Genomic DNA, 24,589 nt, shown 5'->3' with positions numbered 1-24,589 from the left:
CTTGCTGGCTGGGCATGTGAAGCTGAAAAATCCTTGACTTAGTCTAAACACTATTTAGCAACAACTGAAAACATCAGTGTGTTATCAACATTATTCTCACACTAAATCCAAAACATAACACTATACCAGCTACTAGAAAGAAAATTAACTCTAGCCCAGCCAAAACCAGGATACCAAGTCTATTAAACCTGCAGCCTCTCAGAGTGGCTGCATGTAAAACTGTACATTGGGAATGATCCCTGGCATGCTGTACCACCTAAATCATGGCCATGAACTGTTTGTGAGACTGTAAGTTAGCCTTGGCCAAAGCTGTCTCTGCTGGCAACCATTCTTCTAGCAGTTTCACAGTACCAGAGCGCTTCATTGCTCAGGCCCAGGCCATATACCAGTACACATGTATCTACGTGTATCCATTTTCATCTGCCCTCTTTCAGTAGTCTGTACACTGGGCACAAGTTTAACTGCAACTTAATCAGATCCCTAATATTTTACTGCTCACACCATGACAGTTCTCCCACAAACCCACATTTCCTAATCTCTCTTTTTTATTTTTATAAAACTAATTAAGATGTTGAAGAGAAATAAATTGTGGGGTGTTTTTTTTAGCCAGAAGCCTTGCAATTCTCCACAACATGTGCATGAGTTATCAGCTGTGGATGTGCCAGCTGCATCAATTTAAACAAAATGCCCTGAAATTTTTTAGTCAAAAAAGTAGCATCTTCTCCTCCCCTAAGTGATTTGATTCAAGCCTGTAAACTGAAACAAAAGCATTAGTTACATTTAAAATCCTATTAAATTATGCCTTATTGTTCAAGATGGATGCTCAGAGCATCTGCCACAACAGAAGCCAGCTGATCATTCCCCAAGAAAACCACAGGACCTTTGTCTTTCTCTACAACTGGATCTGTGTCGCAGGAGTGCGTCAGCCTCAGCCTGCAGCTCTCATCTGTGGTTACTCTGAGCTCTAAAAACTTCCAGCGTTCGACCACACAAAAACACTGAGCAAAGACAACGTGGCACAAAGAGCAGCGTCAGTTCTCCCTTCCTCACTAGTCTATGCAGAGGATCTGAGCTCCTTTCTAGAGCTCAGTGGAGAAAAATACATCCTCATTTGACAAACCACGGAGGTGGATACTTTAGTCCTCTTTGTGAAACTCAGCGTTCTACCTTGCTGCTTCTGAGGTTTCCAGAGTGTGATGCAACTGAAAGGAACCTGAAAAGAGTATTCATATAATCAGAGATACCACATTCAGAAAAACTTTATTCATGGCTATTCATATACCCCTTTGGGAAAGCATCTGTATTCTTACAGGATAGACTGCTTTATCATCAAAATATTTTGGTTTTCATGTTTCAGCACACCAGAAGACACTGCGAGATACACCATCAAAATATATATCCATTGTGAAGTTTCAGAGGAAAATCTTTATATAATACAATCCTAATCTATCTTTAATGCAGTGAAGAAAACTCTGATAGAGCTAAGAGTCTACTATTCTAATCCGATGTTTGTCTCCCGTATTTTTAGCAGGGTGATTGTTTTTTGAACACCATTTCCTAGGTTTGGTTTTACTGTTAAACTATATTTCCATTCTCAAAAGTAAGACAGGAGAAAAATCCCCAGAGGCGTCTTCATTTTATCCTGGTATTTAGAGCTTGTCTCCTTATTAGAATTAAAAAGCAGCAAAAATAGGACATCCATTTTGATATACAAAACTGCTAAAATGAGCTAATCACTTATTCAGTAGCCCAATTTATAAACAAAGTCTATCGTAGCTAAAGTATCCTGTCTTTCTGCCCTAGTTTTCATTTCTTTATACTGATTTGCAACAGGTAACAGGAGGATACATTTTCAGACTGCATTGGAGACATACTTCAAAGAAACACTCAGGCCTGGCCAGGTGGGACCACTAGGATTATCTGTTTTGACCTTCAGCATCCCTGAATTAATTCCTTTTAGGAGTAAAGAGTTTCTTTGGATTTTTTTTCCCCCTAAGCTCCGTTCCTGAACTGATAACAACAGAGAATCTGCTAGTCTTTGTAAATTGTTCCCGTAGTTAATTAACTGCCTTCACTTAAAATATTTGCTTGCTTCTGTTCAGAGTTCACCTCACATCCAGCTTTCAGCCACTTTACTTTTTATATCTTTGGCCAGACTGAAAACTCTTCTGTTACAAGATTTCTGTTTCCCACACAACTAATATTGGGGAGAAACAGATCTCCCAACTAAACTGAACAGTGATCTCTGGTAACAAGAGAAATCTTATGGCTCGTTTTAACAGCAGAATGACAAAATGAGGATGTTACCATCATAAATCATGTCCAGACTGGAGCAGAAGTTTAGCAAAATCAGATCACATCCTCCATTCAAAATTCCCTGGAAGCTTCTCATCACTTCCAACAGGTCACAATTTCCCTCTTTTTTCCCTCTCTATGCTTCCTGAACCTGTTTTCAGAAGATGTTAGAAAGGCTTGCCTACTGACAGCTGCTGAACCAGAGGACCATATCAGGTGGTCTCTCCATTACTAAATGGCAGCAGCATTTCATTATTCTACACTGTGTTGACCAAGATATTCAATACACTGCAAAAATATCAGTAGTCCAGGATTTATCTAACCCAGATAGGATAAATGAATATTACTTCTACTATACTATAGGCAAGATGACTCAAGTAGCAGTATTAATAGGAACTGTGAAATAGCCATGATTAAGGAGAACTTCTCTGCCTTATCTCATTAGCCCAGTTAATATAAATGGGACAAAGCAGACACATTTTCAGTTCCAAATGTCTTCACGGTGTCAGCAGGCATGTTGCTGAGTGTCTGGTGCCCACAAAGTGGACGCAGGAGGTTGGTCTTCTGCTCTGGACTCTTAACGCCCACCTTCCGGATTTAAGGCATTCCCTGGGCTTCAGTCCTCCTCCCTGCAAGTGGAGGGAATGACAGCAGGTACCATTGAGTGCATTGGCTGGTGAGTGAGATGTATAGCACTGACTGCCCTACAGCCTCTTCATCCTGGAACTGAAGGGATCGGAAGCCTAACCTGAACTGTCCGCTCATTCCAGACAGATCCCAAGAACAAATAGCCTGCTTTCTAACACAAAATCCCACCCCCAAAAATATTCAGACCACACATGCTGAGAACAAGGCTTTATGATGAATATCTTCTAAGCTGGCTTGTCAGACCACAAACACATTTTAGAAGTCTGACATTTAAAAAAACAAAACAGAATGAATGTCTAAGTCCACATCAAAGACTTGTTTCACAGACTGGCATATGTCTATCTAGACCCATGCCTCTAAAGATGGAGATGGTCCTGCTGGTCCCCTTCCTTCTCTTTCAACCTGATTACTCTTTCCTGATGCCTGCCCTTACTCCAGAACTGCAGCAGTCACGTTATCTGCTCACTGACTCAGCTGAAAACTGAATGTATTGCATTTGGCAGGGACACCTTGAGGGTGCAGTTTGATGATACAGCTAAGCAGAACTCACCGCTGGCTGTCACTGAGGTGACACAATGTTCCTCCCTCCTGCCAAGCAGCTCCTGAAGCTTTCCTTGCACAAGCATAATGCAGGAACCAGGAGAACAAGGGAAGGAGCATCAATAATGTCAGCACCACAATCTCATTGGTTTGTATCAGTAGCACAACCGCACCCTAAGAAAATGGCTCAGCAAAGCTGAAGCATGACCAGCTACAGGTATTTGAAATATGAACTGCATAAACAGCATTTGTGTTACATAAACACGAGCTCCAGCTCACTCCCACAGCTGAAAACATCAAACAGGAGCCTCTGCCTTTACAAGTCACGCAAACATAACCAAAGGGACTGTTGCAGTGTAAAATGCAGTTGTAATGTCGTTACTGCAGAGGATTATTAATCTTCACTTCTCATACAGATGAGGCTTAACACATACTCCCGGATAATAAGGAGATACTATGCTCTAACAAAGAGATGCAAGCCCTAACCACATCAAATGAACAGAACTCTAAACAGTGTTAACTGAAAACCTACACATACCTTCCTTAGAAAAGCAAGGAGGAGACAATACCTCTTACAAACACACTAAGCAATATCTGCATGCTCTTCTTCTGTTTCCACTGTGTTTCTGCTTTCATATGGAAGCAATGAAAAACAATCATCTCACACATTCACGAGGCTGACATGCAAATCCTTATGGTCCTGTTACATTTGCAACCTGTAGCAACAGAAACTTTCTGCTAAATTTCTCTTTCTGTGCCTGGCTTAGGAAAGGAGAGCACAACCGATCCCTGGCAATTTTTATTGCAGAGACGGCAGTGCTGTGACAGATCTTTACAGAGGTTCATATGATTAATTCATTGTTCTTGGCACAGGAAAATACAATTCAGCTACGTACATAGGGAAAAAGGAGATGAGAAGCTGTGGTGAGGTGAAGGAGGGTAATAAAGAAGAAATTTAAAAAATAAAAATTTAAAAAATCAGCATTGCATAACTATTCCCAAAAGTAAAGTAAGTGGCTACCTGCCACAGCAAATATTGCATTACATGTGACAGAAGGAAAACACAGTCTCCTCAGAACAGACCTCCAAATAGCTAAAAACACCTTCAACGCTTCATCCTCAAGAAAATGTTTCAATATCCTAAAAATTGACCACAGAACTTTTCAATCTGAAAAGAAATGGAACAGTCCCTAACAGTGGCCACACGCAGCCTGCACTGCCCTGGTCTCCTGCTAGCAGCAATCTTCCGCTTGCATACAGAGACATAATTAAGGACACGCCATATGAAATACTGTATTGAACTGGGAGGGCAATCTGTTCAGCTTTATGCAAAATAAGTTTGCAGGTCCCTGGGAGCTGCTGAGAGACCGCTTAGCCAGGCAATCTGCACACCTTTAGCTCTGTGCAATATATGTATGGTACCTTTGAAAGAGTCCAGTATTTAAGAAATGCAAGTAAAATTTGAGCCAAGTTTGTTTTTTAAAGACTCCTAATCACAAGCAGTCATCAAAGGAAAACATATTGTTTTCTTTTTCTGTAAAGCTACAGAAGACCGTAAACTGCTCCGTGCCCAAAGCCTGCTAACCTCATGTTTTCCTTGTCAGATGTTGCACCATGGTAAAATGCATTTAAATCTATTTCTGTGTATGTTTGTCTATTACAAGCTGAAGGGGAAAGTTTCTTATTTAAGACAGTTTGTAAGAAACCCTTGTTCTCTGTGCAAGATAACACTCAAATGCAAAGGAGTCTTTAGCAAGTACAAATATATCTATCACTGCACAAAACAAGAGATGATGGGAGTTTTCTCAGGTGTTTACTTAGTATTATTTCAGTTAGCATAAAAGGAAAAGGAGAGACAGAAATGGAACAAACAGAAAAAGGGGAAAGACCAAGAACTGAAAAAGAAAAGGTTCTACAGAAATATCAGCTACAGGCAGTGTGCCATGCAGGGTGCCTTTGAGCTGTGTGCAGCTGAGAAATCCTCTAAAGTCACTCCCAAGTCTACTTCTTTTGATTTCTTCTGTATTTCAGGAAACAAGACTTGCCAATGATATACACAAATTAAGTAAGTGATTCTATCTTTTTCTTCTTGCATTAGGAACAATGTGTTCCTACAGTGTTGAAAATCCACTTCCATGGGAGTCTCTGATGGACTAGAGGAAAGCAGATGCTGTGAGACCCAAATCTTGGCTCATTGCTTCCCATCAAAAGAATAAGAATGCCATTGAAGCTGGATCTATCTTCCAATTAATGATGTGAATTTCTATTCCGTTGCATCAGTGTGAAACCAAAAAAAAACCGGCATCGCTTGTGGAAATAAAAAATGGCTAAAACACAATGAAACTTGAGGACTGCAACAGTAGCTGAACCAGAACCTGGAAGTCCCACTGAGTGTACAGGCACGCAGCTCCAAATCAGAGAGACCTTGACAGACTAGCAGCCAGAGAACTCCATGTAGACTGAGAAATGGAGAGAGAGGACTCCCAGCCTAGCCTGGCAATCAGCAGGTAACTGCCAGATTGAAGGTCAGGATGCACTGTTGGTTGTTCTAGTAGGGAAGCTTGCAAAACCTACTGCCAGTTTGGATTGTAACCTACAGCAAGAGCTCCATTCTGTGGAATTACACTATCCTGAAAACTTTTACATTCCTATTTGACAAAATACATGCTTGAAATTATATTTGTGCTACAGATACAGGATCTTTCCTAGGCGTAGGTATTTTCTTGTGAGGACACTGGGAAGGCATACTAGTTATTCTTCGGCTGGGCCTCTACTTAAAACAGAGGGCGGATTACCAGAGCATGCTGGTAACCTGCTCTGTCTTTAAAAACAGGTCAGCCAACAACGAGCCAAGAAGTTTCAAAAATATTAGAATTATGTGTTAGGACTTTTTTTTTTTTTTTTTTTAACAAGGTTCAGGATCCTGGTGGCTAGCACAAAAGACAAGAGAAACTTTGAGCAGCCTGCAAGATCTCAGGGATTCATAAAGCATACTCTCAGCTATCAAAAACTTCTCTAGACGGAACCAGCTTGCAGGACTAGAATAATTCCTTTCAAAAGACTAACAATTCAAACCCTAGCTGGCAGCTAACTTCTTTCAATAGATAGATGTTTTTGTTTGTAATTTACCATATGTTTCAGTAATTCAAGAGAGTGGTTAAAAAGAAAGTGTTATTTTCATGCATTTTTCCAACAGAAACCTCTCAAAGATGCCAGAGAATAATTTAAATCTCCTGTTTAGCATTCTACATTTAACTCCTCCTCGTACTATTCTCTTTTGTCAAAGTGGCATATTTATAGCAAGTATTTTGCATCATGAAAGAAACCCTTTCAACAAGCAACATCTATCTTCCTTTTCAAAATGTATACTACACATAAATACAAGTATGATAACAGCAACCCTTATTAATTCAGCTCCTCTTTACTACCTCCTAATTAAATGCAAGTTGTTCTCTGATCTCCATGCTATATTACTTTTTTTTTTTTTGATTTCTCTAAGTTATTTGATTCTGAAGAATATCCTTTGCTTCCCAGTAAAGTCCCAGTTCAACAAGGTCATTGAGAACTGTCAAGTTCTGAACTATTGGAAACTCAGTACTCCGTCCTGCAGAGATGAACAGAAAGTTGATCTTTGAATCTCACAGTTCCTCCAGCAGAGTTAGGAGAGCGGGGAATAGTTTGGTGTCTTGCACATGGAAGTCCAATACTGCTATAGCTGAACAGCTGCAGGGGTTTAGAGATATCACTTTGTTAACGTGAATCAAGCTTGCTTGGTAGAGTTATGATTTTGTAGAGGGAAGAAGAACATGATAACTATGTTTTGTTTCTTTATTTTCTTAAAATGTGTTAAATATTTGGCAATTGTTTAAAGTTCACTGAAATAGCACTGAAGAGAGCAGTTTTATAAGCAGATTTTGGAAAGTAAGCAAATGCTGTAATATTTGTAGGAGTCAGCAGTATGCCCTGGCAGCCAAGAGGGCAAACCGCATCCTGGGGTGCATCAAACACAGTATAACCAGCCGGTCAAAAGAGGGGATTATCCCGCTGTATTCAGCATTACTGCGGCCTCACCTTGGGTACGGTGTGCAGGTCTGGGCCCCACGATTTACGAAGGAGGTTCAGGTCCTTGAATGCGTCCAGAAGATGGCAACAAAGCTGGTGAAATGGCTGGAAAAAATGTCCTGTGAGGAGTGGCTAAGGACTTTGGGCGTGCTTAGTTTGGAGAAAAGGCGGCTGAGGGGCGACCTCATTGCTCTGTACAGCTTCCTGAGGAGGGGACGTGGGGAGGGAGGTGCTGAGCTCTTCTCCCTGGGATCCAGTGATAACACGCGCGATAGCTGTGTCAGGGGAGGTTCACACTTGACATTAGGAAGCATTTCTTCACAGGGTGGTCAAACACTGGGACAGGCTTCCTAGAGAGGTGGTCAATGCCACAAGCCTGTCAGTGTAAAGAGGCATCTGGACAATGCCCTTAATAACATGCTTTAACTGTTGGTCAGCCCTGAAGTGGTCAGGCAATGGGACTAGATGATCATTTTATGTCCCTTCCAATTGAAATATTCTATTCTATTCTAAATTCTGCAAAGAAAAATAAAAGTTTAAAAACAAAAAATGCTCCTAACAAGAAATTCACACACATTTCCTATTATTTAACATGTTTATCACCTAAACTTTCAAGATGAAAACACACAATTATCTTTTTTTCTTTTGTGACACGGTGAGTCAGCAGAGCGCTGAAAGTATTGTGAACTAGTTCTATGTATTTATCAGTCACATTGTTTTGTCACAATGAATAAAGCATCCCCAGCTGTATCTTCTGTACTTACTGCAAATGAGATATAAAAGCAAATTTCTTGGCACTAAAAAAAATAGGTCATGTTTCTTCCTTCTCTTTAAGCTTTAAGCATCAAAACCTAGTGGCATAGGAATATTTCTCTATTAGAATGGATAAAAACACCTAGCAGCCCATGAGAGGTAATAAGTAATTAGCCTTATTTCATCTGGGTGGGGTCTCAGTTCTGTTAGCTCAAGCTGTTAAGTCCCACTGGCCATCTCCTACCTTACCCACGAGGCTGGACTCTCTATATTTTGTCACTCAGGACCCACAGCCCAACACCCAGTTACACCCAACTGTGGCTCCAGCTATTTCTGAAACCTGAGCTAGCTGATGAAGGATGTGGAGCCCTAAGATGCCACATGCAGCTGAGTTGCCTGACAGTATGGTAGATTTTAAGAGACATTAAAGCAAGCTCCACAACTGCAGTACTGCCTAGCCCAGCAGTGGCATACTAGGTTTCATAGAGAACCCTGTTCCCACATAAACACAAGATGACATCCATATTTCTCCCACACAGCTACTAATCCCCCTCCATGAATTTGAGAGAATGATAAGTCCCCTTGGACACTTGGAAAAAACACTAGCCTTTCACTAAGAAGGGCTATGCTTGCATTTATTTGTTTTCTTATCCTGAAGGATCAGAGATATCATGATTCCAAAATGCCCCAAAGAATTTGAAAAACAAGTTTATGAAATAAAGCTGTCAATACTTTCACTATTTTCTCCCGACAGCTACTATCCGCACAGCACAGATGTGTCATTCTGCCAACCACAGATATACACACCCTTGATAATGCACTTTAAAGTAACAGCAGTAACAGCAGGGCAAGTCATTCAGAATTTGTTGTGTTAAGTTTTTACAGATATTTACAGGTTTTCCCAGCAGTACATGAAACAGCAGCAGAAAAATGCATTTGTGGCTCTAGACAAATGTCATATTTCAGATAAAATTGGACTATATTACTGCAAAGTTCTATCAGTATGTTTTTGTAAGGCAAGGATGATGGATTTTGTTCATACCATTCTCTAAACTAGGCCTGACTGCCACTGCTATTACTCAGATCAATAACAAAATTACCTTTGACTCAACTGAGAGCAGAATGAGGCTTCTAACTTTATTAACAAATGTCAATGTTATTTGTCTTTCAACAATGCAACTATATCCATGTAGCTTGTGTGTTCTTGCAGCTCTGTACGTAAAAATTACCTTTTCTTTTACGCTTCTGCAGCCCCATTTCTTAGTGACCAGCTGCATCTCCAAACACAGCGGCCACCTGATTATTATCCCATAAACTGCAGACATCTCCTGTAAGGTCAACAGGAGTCACCTCCACTTAGCCAAAGGTATCACTGAACACCATGCTGAATAAACCCACAGATTTTCAGACTCTCCTGGGGCCTGATGTTGGGAACCTTTACTGGAAAATAGACCTTGCTGCAGGCAAGCCAGTTTCACCAAGTAGGAAGGGACTGCCTGCACATCAGGGCCTTCATGGCAGCATGGCAGCTGTCTTCTCTGATCAAAGACTAGTTTTGTATCTCTCTTCTAACTAATTTTAGCTTCCTAGCAGGTTCCTACTGAAGAATGTGATGGTATCTAAATCCTTCAAATGCCACTCCTGTCTCTGCTTCTATATAAACATATCAGATCACTCAATTAGAGATGCTTCAGGAAGATTGTCTGACCTTAGGAGATGCAGATCCACATCAAAGGTTTAATGCATACCTGAACTGTGTTTCTTTAGATTACACAGGGATGATAATTTCACTAACCCTGCAGCAACATAATGACAGGTTTCAGTTGCTGATGCTCTATTGTTCATCAGATCAAAGGAAGCTTTCTTTCAAATGAAAACACGCAAAAATTCACTTGCCTTTTTCTGTAAAACACAGACCCCAATTCCATGATTAAGAAACCAGTCTTTAATTGATTTCCAAATAATCATTCATAAAGATTTTAATAGCAAAGATAATACCCGATATCATCCTCTGCAGCATATGAAAATGTCAGGAAATAAAACAAATTTGTGAAAGTTGTGATGGAATTTCCACCATTAAATTCTGAAGAATTCTTCTTCTGAGTCATGTTCTCTTGCTTCGACTGGGATCTATCCAGTGAATTCAGAGGACCTGCGTTACATAACAGATTGGTGAAAAGGATCACAACGGGCCACATCTCTTAAGTAAGGCAAACAAGGTCTGTCTTCTTGTAAAAGCATAAAAAGCCAAAAGCCAACAGGGAAAACTTACCAGTATTTGTGAAGGGAACACACGCAATCACATTTTGATTTGCATTTAATATGGAGTACAAGTTCATGCTTTCAGGGCTCTGCCTACAAACAAAACCTCTGAGGGTAACCCCGCTGGCAGAGTTTGCAGCAGAACAGTCCCATGAAATGGGCCGTTCACAAAGCCAGAAACTGTGGCTGTTCAAGACTGTCACAAGCAGAAACTTGCCAAAAGTTATCATCACCCCTGCACAGTGGCAAAACTGGACATGTCCGGGTGCTGCAGATGCTCACTAGCCCACCTTCAGCACCCCTGAAGACAAACACACAAGGCTGCAACCAAAGAGGCTAGAATGCAGGCACATGTTCTGTCCTGGGGCTCTGCAACAGGCAGAAGAGCGACTTTGCAGTTATCAGCAGCAATGTCTTCAACTGCCTCCACTAGTCCTCAGACCTCCCAGATAAAAATCTTCACAGCATTGTTTACACCAATGTTACCTTTTTCCTAGGTAGGAAGTGAAATACTTATGCCACCGTATGTCCCCATTAGCCAGCACAATCATATAGGTGGATATCTTACATTGGTATAACTGTTTTCATGTTTTGTAAGCTCCTCAATATCTGAAATAAGTTACATAAGTAAAGCTCTTAAGTATAGGCCAGACACATGGAGTAACAAAGATAGCTGAGCAAGCACCATGATTTTGGCACTCCAGCTGACACACAAGACAGACATCCATGATTACAATTCCCTAAGGTCTAGCCATTCAAATAAAGGAGCAGTCATTTTTGACAGGGCCCCGACAGATGCTGACATATCTTGAGCAACCAGTGTGAGGCACCAGGACATTATATTTATTTCTCTTCTGGGGATGCAAAGATCAATGGTTTATTTTTACCGAGTGATAATTAGCATCTATCAGTGATTCCAAGGGTAAGAAACATACACACATACACAGATATAAATATAAATAACATATAAACACTATATATGTACATATGTATCAATATATACATATGTATGCAAAACTACACATCTACATATATATATATTCACATATGCAAAGGTCACTCCCAGGCATTAACTTCTGCAAGTTTATTCCTTGCAGTAAAATGAGATACATCTTGCAGTTTTCCACTTCATCTTACTAGGAATGGTGGGGTTTAGTTATCCAAAGGTAAAAGAGCAAACCCAACAACAAATCCTGGAACTCTTAACTGTCAAGACAAGCTCCATCCTACACAAGGCAGATGGGCAGCAACCGAAGGGCATGCTGTTACCGATGACTAACATGAGTCACTGAACAACCTGCCATCTCCTAAGAGCTTTTCTTCATAAATCAGCTAGCAAGACAGTTACTCCCCTTCCTCCATCCCAAATTCAATTACTTTATAGTGAAGTACAATATTAAATTTAGACTAAATAAGCTTGTTTACTTGTTGTAAAATCCATTTGTTTTTCTCTTCCCCCACTAATGAGATAGAAATAACTTGTTTTAAGAAGGTTCCTCATCACTATAGCTCTTTTCATGCCAAAAGAAGGATATCCACACGCTTTAGACTCAGCCCCTTCAGAGTGGGGGACTCAGCCCCTTCAGAGTGGTGATAAATAACTCTTACAGTAAAGTAGCACACCTGAATGGAGGGACTGCCACAGCCTTGAACAGAAGAAACAAAGATTTCACCCCCAAATACTTCACAGATGGAGGCCTAAAGTGCAAGAGAAGAAAGCAGGTTTTGTATCCATGCTCTCTTGCTAGGAGACAAACTATGTTAAATGAGTTGCTGGCGCAATGTTTGTATCTCAGTCACCCTTTCTTCCCAGTCAAAGCATCTGAAGTTCACCAACAACTTTGAGACATTCTTTGAAAGATTGGGTCACACTTTGCACACCTACATGAGTCCCACTAAAATGAATCTGATGTTTGTTTTTAGCAATAAGAGTCAACAGTGACTTAGGTTTCTGAATTGACTCCACCTGCCCATCCAACAGGTGCTGACTAAACAACATGCCAGCCCCAGGATAGAAGATTAAGGAAACAACCTCATGGCTACTGAGGAACTCGGAAGCTCTTCTGAGCTATTGCAGCTAACTGCAGACTGTTTCCATTGACAGTCACAGGTAAGAAGCACTACCACCACCTCTACGTTTCCCCTCACCCCACCAAGAAGGAAATCCACCAACTTAAGGGACTTGCAAAATGTTAACTATCTTCTGTAAAACCTATCAAAACATTAAGCTGGTAAAAACCACTGAGATACTGGAACATGATCACGGTTTTGGATACAGTAGATTTCAACTATGAATAGATTCCAAAGGCTACAGCTTTTCTGGTTCATCACTCTTCTTACTGAGCTTTCACACTGCAAGCATAACAAAGATTGCAGTATTTCCTTCTGGCTAGACTCCCTTATGAGGCCAGCACTTGAGGCTGCAGGTGAGGAAACTGTTGGCCTTAGTGTACTCGCTAGTAAAATGATACACTCTGGGTTACCAGCTTAGTGACAGTTCTTTATCTCCAAGTTGCACTCAGATTGCTGAAGACAAAAGTGATCCTGATTTTATACAATAAAGAACTTCCTTAAACGATGACTATTTTTGCACAAATCCTAATTTCTTCTACATTTTCCTCTTTGGATAAACAGAAGTATAAGCTGTCTGAAATAATTAAATTGGAAGATAAATTGGAAGATGGATTGTACGGAAGAGTACCAGAGAGAATCTAACAGAGGTCAGCTGAAACATATTGCATTATAGATTTAATTTTTGCTTGGATTTTAATTAAAATCAAAAGCATTCATATAGCAAGTGAAATGGACTTATTCAGCACTATACTTTACCAAGGACAAGACTATTAGAACCAGAATATTCAATATATCAGTTAAAATATAGGAATTTTTTTTAAGCTCTTACAAGTACTAAGAAAGGTAATTTACTCTGAATAAATATTTTCCCATTCTATTGGCAAGCTTTGCTGGGCTTTGGTACTATCAGGTAATAGTACACTTTCATATTTACCGGTATGTCTTCCCTGTTTCTTGAGTTTTATCTATAGGTCCTTAAATTTTAAAAATGGGTAAGTATTCAGGAATAGAAGAGAGACATAACTTTTCAAGACCTAGTTATTTGTTTCTAGCCTCACTGCCCACCAGAGTGGTGGAGTTTCAGGAAATTCAGCTCTCTTGCCTAGAATGCAGCCTGTTAAGTCATGTAACTGGTACTTACTTGCTAAGGTTTGCTGAAGGACAGAGGCTTAGGAGTCCAATACAACCCTTCTACCAACAATCCAGTTCTTTCTTTTTAGGTAGAAGATTATATCCTGAGGTTCATTTCTCCTTACTGCTAATGAGGACATGTTATGTTTGCAGACAGCACTCAAGCAAATCCAAGTTGGAGCCAGCAGCATTGTACCATTTAAATGCATGAATAAAAAAATTTAGAACAATACACATTTATTAAAGTCCTGAACTTTTCACACATGGGACACCATTTAGGGTTAATGTTTGTGGTATGTTTAATAGTAAGCATGGAAGCCACCTGGCTTGGATGAAAGCCCAATCAAAACACACACTCCAAACAGTCTTCAGAAACCCAGTCAGAACAATACCTCCTTTGAAGTTTTATTACAGCTACAATTGTAATCACATGGTCCTACTGCTCATGACACTATGTAGTCTAAAGTGTGTTCTTCAAGCTAGCATTATTTCTGACATAATCTATCTGCCAAGAAGCAATGTAAATATTTGAAAAGCACTAGAGCACACAAGAATGGTGCAACAGTTAGGTACTGAATACCATACACAGATGGTCTAAATTCCACCTGTATCCTTGTGACCAAAGTTCTCACCCAGCTCCCTCCTGAACACATTCCTTAAGCTATCTGAACCGCTGTTCAGAGGCTCTTAGTTCTCTCCATCATGAGGCAGGAGGATGTATCTAGACTTCTCTAGAATATAGACTTGACAGCTAGATCCACAGAGGGTCCTTAGGGAGAAAAATAGCTGAAGCCAGCACTGACCTCCCTGCCTCGCAGAATTCACAGCTGTGAGCGAGGCTCTCAGGCTCCCTCTGCCACGTGAACCCTGCAAAACAGGACTGACAGAAGCCAGCAAAGATGACTATGAGTCACCTGACCTGGCAATAAGAAACTTGAGGAAAGATAAAGGAATTAATTCTGTCAGTCAAAGGGACTAGACCCAGTAAGTCCCCAGATCTATCCTATGGGCAGTATATAATTGCTAAGGTCCAAGACATGGATACACATGACGAGTCCTGTGACTGAGCAAGGATGGAACTTTACTCCCAGTATTGCTACTGTTGCTACAGCACCACTCTAGGTGCACAACCAAGAGCACCACCATCTTGACCCAGTGAAGTGACACAGTACGAGGTTCATGTGACATTCATAAATGAGGCTTTGAGGATCCAATCCAACAGGTGTATCCTCAGCATGCTGACAGATGTTAAGTCAATACTGTGGTTATGCATTTAAAATACTGCTATTTCCCAAGGAAATATTGCAGGATCACTTCTAATTGTAAAGATTATTGTCTCACTTCTGAAAAGCTAACTTACCTGCTGCTATGATCTGATTTTACAAATTTCAAATATTAAAAAATGATGATAATGTTTATAATTTTCAAAGCTTAATATTTTATATCATAGGTAGTTGAATTTCTGTAAATCACATACATCAAGTTGTAAATCCTTCCAAATGACCACCATAACTACGAGAGTTTTCAGAAAAAGCACTTGTATCACTCAGCCAAATCACTTTCAGTTTTGACTGTAGTGCCTTTGGGGTGCAGAGAGGCAAAAAACCTGTTAGATGGTGCATATTCTAGAAGTGACAGATTAGTTAATTTATTCCATGCCTCTCAACAAGAAGCACATTCTTCCTGAGAAGTGCTATGAGAAATGTTGAGTTACAACGACTTGCTACAAACAAGGGTGGAGTTGAAATTCATCATTATCACTAGGAGACAAGCTTAGCCTTAAGAATGTTAGCGTTGTATTTGTCTTCATTACATTATTCAACAACATGTGAACCAAACAAACATGCCTGCAATTATTCTGACATTCTGATGTTTTATACTGTGATTTAAAGTCATTCCAGGAAACAAAAATTCCAACTCATTTGACCTCCATAATATGCTTAAACAAAAGCAGAGCTTTGGTCTCATAAAACCAATATTTGCTATAGAAACAATTTAACTATAACTGCACCTATCTTATCAAGCTTCCTAGTTAAAAAAAAATCCATAATTCTCTTCAGTGGCAAGAGTCAAAGTCCAAGTTTTGGTAATTTTAAAGAGTCTATTCATTTCAGGTTGATGCTGTTCTCCCCAAACCCTCCTATGCCCCTAAACATGTCTTACGGAGAAGTGGCTGGGCAGCACTTGCCCTTGTACACTAAATGGAATTCATTTCAGTTATGAGTTTTTCACATCTCGTGAACACACAAAAATTTCAATGGGAAACTGGTTTGCATCTCTCACTGGTCAGAGAAGATTCTACCTGCTGTTCCATTATCTCAGTAACTCCCCTAGAATATCTGCTCAGTTTAACAGATGAAGCTCCAAAGCAATAAACTATTACAACAGAGGAGAAAGTACAAGCGACACAGTTGTTTGAAGTGTCTCCATTATTTGAAAGCTAATGACATTCCCTTACCCGATCTTCAGTCCTCTGCCTGCAAAAGGACTGAAGTCTCCTCTGGTGGCATTTCTAGATAACTGTAGGAATTCCAGACAGAGTTACTTAGCTCTTACTACCAGCTTCCTGTCAAAGGTAGATAAAACACTGAAAACCATTTAACCGTGTCAATACATAGTACAGTAGCACGAGTGTAAATTTTTATTGATAGACTGGAAAATGTGAAACAGATTAAATTACAGTCACCTTGGAATGATTTGGTGAAAAACGAGGGCATAAACTATTTCCCGAGGACAGTGAAGCACTGCTGAGGGAGAAAAGTAAATGCTAATTTTGAAGTAGCCTTTCTCCTAAGCACAAAAGAACACTGATTGTCCTTATCAGGGGGGAGTAGCAAAGCCTGTGCCTCCCAGTCCTACAAAGAAGTGCTTGGAATTCGAGACACAGCTTACTAACAACAAGTAGAAATCCAGGTCAGAAAAAGTAGGAGATGGTAAGGCTTGTAGAAACATGCCTGCCTGCCTACTCAGAGGCTTCCCATTGTGATTCAATTGGATCTGCCTAAAGCATGCTTAAAACACACGGTTATTTAGAAATGTACACATACACACAATGACTCTCTCTTCCCTTCCCACAAGAAGGTCTCGAGAATTTGTCTACAGCATCCCTACAGCAAAAATCCACAGTCCAGCTTCCATAAACACTGAAGACGACAACAAGCAACAAGTAGGTTTGGGGAATATGTAAGCTCTTTTAAGCTCATGAGGCATTTATATTCACAAGTTTTATTTAAAAAAACAACAAAAAATAATTACTACCATTAACCTCTCAGGGGTCTAAGAACCTTCACATGTGAGGAAGATGCTGCAGGTAGAAGTCCATGACCAAATGGAGGGAAGGTTCACGGTGGTGGTGGTGGTGGTTTCTTCTCATCCACTCCCGATTATTTCCTTTTCTCATTCTCCAGAATGACCCCCAAAACATTTTGTGTGCTGAACTCTTAGAATTATGTATGATTATTACATATTTTTATCTTCTTTAGCACAAAATAAATTACACCAAGTACCAGGATCAATAAACATTTCAAAAGTTTCCAGGGAAAGTTATACTTATGCAAACTGAAGTCTCCACTGACTACACAACCAGTATATTTCTCAGGAATGTTTCAGCCAAATGCCTATCATTTGACCTGAGTTTTCTGAAGATTTCAAAAGGAGTCATATACAAAGAGTTTAGCTCATTATATTTGGTAGGTAATATCATCTTTCACCAGTTAACATCAGGAAATTGCTACCTATTATTTTTATTTAAACAAATCACTGTCTCAAACCAGTTTTATTCCAGGCACAAAGAGGAAAGAGAAGTGTCCCTGCTTTAACAGCACACTGCTAGTGAGGTAACAAACGAAACCAAACGCTTACTCTAGAGACTAGATGGACTTTTCATTTTAACATAAAGAGTAATTTAACAAAGTATCTCTAGTGAGATTAGGAAAGTGAATCATGTCACTATGACAATGCTTTTGGTTTATCAGCAAATATTACATATAGACATTTTCGGTCAATTACAGCAGGTCAGATACTAAATTCAGCCACATGGACTCTCACAAGCAGCTAGCCTACAATTTGATTCAAGCTGACCTACAGGTGGAAATTAAACCATGGATTCCGACACTGTTTTTAGCAGGACACAGAGTAGGATCTATTAGGGATACTCATTGCTCTAGGCAGGGAAATCATCATCCTGTCTCATGAACTGCACAGGATCCCAAAAAGTAGCTGATGTAGTTTTGCTGAAGACTGGAGGAGACGACAAGGAATTACATGACTCAAACACTTTTTGCTTCCTTTCACTAATGTTTAGTTCGAGGAGGGTGATAATAAGTTTAAAACTTCCCTGTTTAGAGACATGCAATACAGTAACTGCCCTTTTCTCCAGATGTGGATTCCCATATAAGCAGCTGATGATAATTTTTTCTATGTCATTTTCTTCAATCACTTAGCCATGATCTATGGACACCCCCTACAAAGCCCACAGAAAAAAAGTGTCAGCGATGCAACACTGAGTACAGCAGGAACCTAGCCCATAATGAAGGTTCCTAAATGCTGTGACAACACAGATGAAGAAAAACTGACAGAAAAGAGATGCAATAGCTCTGGTCCTGTGTAACAGTACCTTCAATCACTAAATTATCTATTCTTCCCTGGCTAGCCTATACTCGGACGTACTGCTGTCTAGATGAAAAAGGTTGACTATCACCAGTATGCAAACTGTTATCTGCATTTTATGTCATCTTCTTGCTGTCCAACCCAGAAAAAAAGTCAGCAAATGAACTGATGTGCAAATTAAATTACTTGTCAACCTCAGATTTGGTTTGCTGGGTTAATAGATAGTGAAGGGGGTTATATTGCTGCTGCTGACGGGCTATGTACCTTGCAGACAGAGACAGGGGAAGGAGAGGAGAGAATGAAAAACTCCAAACAGTAACCTATTTGCAGACTGGTCAGAACAGGAGATTTGGGTGAGCTAATTATATGGCCCTTTCCCCCCTCTTCAACAAAAACAAAATATAAAACTATGCATTATTGTTCAAGCTATGAAGCATGAAACAAACTAAACCTAGCAATACCGAGCTACCACAGCATGAACCAACTGCCCATGTGGGGAAGGAGATGTTTCTATTACGGATGCTTGATGACCATGGATTATAGAGTTCTGAAGACACTCTGTGTTTACTCAGTTGGCTACTGAAATGGATAATTAGTTTTTATTAGCTGTAATGCAGCCACTAAGCATTTTGTATACTTCATGCCAAAATGTATCAGAACACATACCTGTCACCATGCCACTGAACTGAAAACAAGTGTCACGCAGGAAAAGGCTGAAGGAAGTGAACACACAATAAACCTTCAGATGGGAAAATACAGTGCTACATCCTTCTGCAATGCAAAAATGCCCCTGCCTTCACTGCTGAAGCATAAAGAATAGCAATTATATCTAAATCCTTCTGATGTTTCTCATTAAAGAACAAATTCAGTAGAATGCTTTCGCTCAGATTGCCTTAACGGAAATCAGAGCTGTCGCTATATATGTGAAAATACGGAAATTCATAGGTCCATGCATAATGAATTCAACAAGAGAAAGCTATAAGAGCTTCAATTAAGCAGAGGACGCAGTGATGCCTTTCAAAACTGAGTTTGAAAACAGTTGTACCTTTTCCAGAGTGTTTCTTAATGCAGAGAGGTGCAAGCGGCCTCAAGTTTGTCTCTAGGCTCTCCTTTTACTTATTTTTTTAAGCCCGCGGTAGTTGGCAGGCACCTGACCGGGTTCAGCGTCCCTCAGGGCGGTCTCCCCCTGCACCAGGGCGCTGAACCCCCCTCCCAAGCAGGCAAGTTTAGCCCACTTTAATGCCCTTTAAGACCCTTTAAACACACCCAACACTCGTCCCCTACGAAGAGGTTTCGGGGGTCTTCATTTGCCAAAGGCAGTTTGCGAACAAGTTAAGCTTTGCCGGCCTTTCGCGGCGGGGGGGGGGGGGGGGGGGGGAGGTGACAAGTTGTCATTTTTTCCCCCCACTGCACACGCAACCCCGGCAAATTCAGACCCGCGTTTCACAGCAGCCCACTGACCCTCAGGTCCGTGCCGGCCTGCTCCCCCTCGGAGCTGCGGGCAGCTCGGCAACCGCGGGGACAGCGACCGGCGGCTGACGACCACCGGGGCAGCTTCGCCCGGCGCTGCCGTTCCCCGGACCCGGGGGCTGGCTGAGCCCTGGCCGCGGCGGCCCCCCCCACCCCCTCACCCCGCTCCTCTCCCTTCTCCCCGCCGCTCGCCCTCACTCACCGCCACCGAGCCCGAGGAGGAGGCGACGAAGACGCGGATCACCATCTTCACCTCATGAGCCGCGGGAGCGGACGGGACGGGGCAGCGAGGGCTGCGGGGACGCCGCTCCCCCGCACGGGACGGGGACGAGGTCGAGGAGGAGGAGGACGAGGACGAGACCGCCCCGCTCCAGCCCGCCGCCGCCGCTCCCCCGAGGGCGACCGCTACCCGCAGCAACCCCCTTTCCCCGCGGCAGCAGCCCCTCTCGGGCGAGCCGGGTCCGGCTCCTCGCTGACAGGCGGCAGGCGATAACGGCGAGAGGCGGGAAAGGTGGGGGCGGCGCGCAGGGGCCGACGGGCGCTGTAGTTCTCCCCGGGCGTGGGGGGAACAGCTCGCCGTTGGTCGTGCCTCACCAGCAAAACCGAGCTAAGCCGGCAGCCCGCTGCTTCAGGCAGCCTTGGGGCTGCCAAGTGCCACCGTTCGCGTTTGAGAGGCCGAGAAGGGGTTTGTGCCACCCCACCCGGGGTGCGCTGCCCTCAGGTCAAGGTGGCTCCGGTGCACCATAAGCAGCAGTGAACGCACTTAAATTCATCCCCTCCGCCATCGGGGCTGCTCCTCCCTGACGCCTCAGCCATGCCTGGCTGCTCCTGGCACTCCTGCCCTGCGTGGAGCCTCCATCTCCACTCTGTCCGGCCCGAGTCCGGCCCTGCGGGCCGCCATTTGCAGCGGCGAAGGGGTGGAAAATGGCGCTGGACGGACCACACAGGCGCATTCCTGCCAGGGCAGGCAAAAGGGACAACGCAAGGGTGGTGGGCCGTTGGGAGAGAGGGCCTTCCCACCACAAACAGCTCAAAGGAGTTAAAACAGCGCTGTCCGTTTTCACTCCCTGGTGGAGATGTACAGTTCTCAATATTGTCAGCTGTGGAACAGATGTTATTAATCAACAGGATAAGCAGATAACCCCAAATAAACCCTTCATCAGTCAGCTCATCTGCAAGTGACTGAGGGGAATCCCTACGGCCCTCATCAGCTTTTGGGTCTGTGAGGACACGGCCTGTCTTTATTTAAAGACTCAAAACCGCGTTACTACAGTCGTCACCCCCATCCTCTTACTTCCCCACCCGCAGCCCGGCGGTTACTCTTTCCCCCTGACTAAACTCTCCCTTCCCGACGTCTCAGCCCGATGGCGGAGCGCGCGGTGGCAGCCTCCCTCCCACCATTGCATCCATCGCCACCGCCCTCGGCGAACTTCGACCGCCCACACCAAGCGCAGACCTCGACTCGCTGCCAAACGCACCCTTCAAGCTTTCTTTACATCTTAATATTGGCCATTCGTTTTGAGATCCTGCAGGTCTTGTGGAGAGTACCTAGCAGGAGCCATAAAAAATAATCAGGATGCTCGGTGCTCATTTTGAGCTTGATTTATATCTTGTGGAAGTCCTTGGGAGGCTTTCCGCTGACTTCACTCTCCTCTGGAGCGGAGCTCAATATCAGCAATATAAAGTCCAATCCTGTAATGGGAACTCAGACACCAGTCTTGCAAAGATTTATAACTATGGGTTACTTTGCTTTCATGAGAGTGCTTGTTGAAAAGAGTAAACTTCATCGGAGTAAACTTAGGTACAAAGGTTAAGATTTTCTGGCTCAGTGCTCCTGACTTCATCTCAGCGCAACTCTTACTATGGGAACCACAGACCAGTGACCAGCAAGTGTTTACTGGTTAATTGCTACTGAACGACCAGCAAAAGGAGCAAAGGAGGCAAACTTTTTTAATGTTGCTTTGTAAGATAACTCCAGGCAACTTGTTAAAATTCTGTGATAGGTGAGTAATTATAGGAATCTCCTGGAAAATCACCATTACCTTACTCGGTGAATTTCCTTCACACTGCAGGATTATTTCTGACAACATACTGTCCTGTGTTTCTCTAAGTTTTCTTTAAAAGATGGAGGTGTTTACTTCCCACTTACTTCCCTATTTAATCCCTACAAAAAATATTGGTTTTAATATTCTAGTTTGGCCATACTGTTATTATATGAAACAAATAAAATCAGAGCAACTCACTGGAGCTGGTTGTATTCGATTCTCTAACAGCATTAACATATAGCATTAAATTATAATATTAATAACTCCTGCCTTCTGGTGTATTTCTTAAATACAGCAAGACAGGAAAAAAAAGATAGAAAAGTCTGATTCTGAAGGGTGCTGGCTGTCTTTAACTCTCACTAAACAGAAGAGGATGCTCCTACCTCTCAGCGAGAGCCTTAACACATAACCAGTAACCTAGAGAAACCATGTGGCAATGGCACTAACTGGAAAAAGCATGAGATGTAAACAAGAAAACTAAGAAATTCTAATGGGACTGTAAAAACTGTAACTAAGGTATTTTTAAGGTTGTTTCCTCTCCTTGTAAGAGTCCTCTACTTTGTCAGCTCCAAAAGCCACAAATCTAGTCTCCTTTCCTATCTGGAAAACAAACAACTTTCATTTCAGTTCACTTGAAAGTGTTACTGAGCTGCATAAATTCTCAAAAGCTACAGGAAAAAAGAGGTGTCATGAAAGGTAAAAGCTATGGGAAAAAAGAGGTGTCATGAAAGGTAAAAGCAAGTAAAACCAGCACCCATCAGAAGAATCCAAACCCACCATTCCATTTCAAATGCCCCAAACTGATCCCCAGCCAGCCAAGCCAATGTACATTTTTCTTTTCATTGTTTTTAGAGTCTCCCTTTTGTTCCTGTAGCCCTTGGGTCAGTAGGTTCCTACAGCATGAACTTCAAAACAGAGCCTGAGCAGCCAAACTCAAGGCCGGGGTGGATAGAAACAAATTGAGCTAAAGCACCAGAGCTCATTGAGAATTTCCATCCATCACACTTGACACAGCTTCAGGCCAACGCTTCAGCATCCTTATGCCCCCATATTTAGAGACAGCATCAAAGACAGGGCAGGGGGCTTCCTGCCTGCATTCAACTGCATTGACCATGAATGCAGAAACTTAATTAATGTGTCCTTTTGAACACCCTTTGAAACAGATTTTGAACAATCTCCAGCTGTATTTCAATGAATTTTCTTGTAATCTTCAATTTTTATAAGTAATTTTATATTTTGGGCTAAAAATCTTGAACCTATAACTTCTCAGGATCAGCTCTGATGTAGCATGGGCATTGAGAATCCAGACAGCTTTTTCATTTCTCTCTTTCGCTAGTGTTTCCATACACACAGAGAAGCTAGTTCTGTCACAGAAGTAATCCAGAAAGTTAGGAAAAAGAAGTATTAGACTGAGGAGTTGAAGATTTCAAAGCCTGTAGAGCGGCCTCCTACTTTACATGGCTCCTAAGCAGAGAACTATTACTCTGTGGAGGGTAAAACCTATCGGACATCGCCACGTGACATTTTGCACTTTCAGGTGGTGTACAGGTTAAGACTGGCCATCACCCTCCATCCTGCAGCCGCTGCTGGTAAATGTCCTGAGGCCATACCTTTAACTCCATTTCTATTGTACAGTTCTAGAGGCTTGAAGACCAAACGGCACAAACATTTTAGTTAAGTAGAAGAAATGTAATAAATGAAAAACATCATTAAAATGATTTATGAGCAGTTTTCCATGTTTACAGGAGGTACAGAAACACTGCATTCTGAGAATGGAGTTGAAAATGTAGATTTATGGGGGGCAGAGGGTAGTTTCTAAAGATTTCATGGTGAGAATGATTCATTGTTATGCCAGATCTTCATGGAAGATTAAACAGAACTTTACTGCTGCTAAGGTAACAAAGAACACACAAAACCAAGGCTTGCAAGTATGTGAAAACAGAAGTATAAAAGTACAACCTTGGACAAAGAACATTCTAATTATGATAAAAGATTACTTGTATAGCAAGATGCAACAGGGATAGGAGAAAAATCCTGGAGAAATGGAGTATTATGTTCAGGACTAAAAAAGTGGTTAAGATAGCTTCATCTGTCACCTGAAAGGAGCAGTCTGTCTGAGGCATTTTGGAAGTTTTCTGGTCTGTGAGTTGTTGCTACCCATCAGTTATTTCTCTGGGTTCCGTGAAACGTCGCTAAGAAGTAGTAAATTCACATAAACTCTCCAACAATCCACATAGTTGAAATTTCTAAAGGGGTCTTTAGGACTTTTAAAAAATTCTAGGTACCAAAACACGTTGAAAATTACTGGTTTAGGGTGTCATTAAAAGCTCTGATGGTCCTGAGCAATCTTCCTTGGTAAAAATGTGACCGTCATGCTAGGGAGCAGCAAAAGAAGAAGATAAATAGTAGAGAAAATAGAATGCTCCAGATTCAATAGAGCTACAGACTATCATCAGCTGATCTCCCACTGCGGACCCCAAGAGAAAGTAGATAACTTAAAGGCTCTAAAACATACAAAATGGCCAAAGTAATGTGATGCAAGTACAGGGTTGTTCCACTTGTTGAGTAATGGCACTCGGTGCGGTGGCTGACAGCCTATAAATATCTTGGCTAGACACAGCTTGAAAGCGTATGAGATAATGCTGTTTGGAGCCTGATTCTCCACATACATCCTAGAAGCCACTGTATTTTTAAGGTATCAA

The 24,589-nt window shown here is 41.8% G+C and overlaps 1 protein-coding gene across 1 annotated transcript in view; it reads right to left on the bottom strand.

Annotated features, from left to right (window-relative positions):
* The window catches only part of SH3BGRL2 (SH3 domain binding glutamate rich protein like 2), a 46,678-nt gene extending 26,401 nt beyond the window's left edge, over positions 1-20,277 (bottom strand). The window contains exon 1 of the mRNA XM_049818100.1: positions 20,045-20,277. Coding sequence (XP_049674057.1) covers positions 20,045-20,089 — 45 coding nt within the window. The 5' untranslated portion in view covers positions 20,090-20,277. The remainder of the gene's footprint in view (positions 1-20,044) is intronic.
* Between the last annotated feature and the right edge of the window lie 4,312 nt (positions 20,278-24,589).

This window comes from Accipiter gentilis, chromosome 15, assembly GCF_929443795.1.
Source record: "Accipiter gentilis chromosome 15, bAccGen1.1, whole genome shotgun sequence".
NCBI classification, from domain to species: domain Eukaryota; kingdom Metazoa; phylum Chordata; class Aves; order Accipitriformes; family Accipitridae; genus Astur; species Astur gentilis.
Note: the sequence above shows the minus strand (reverse complement) of the source record. Positions and strands in the feature narration are given on the sequence as shown.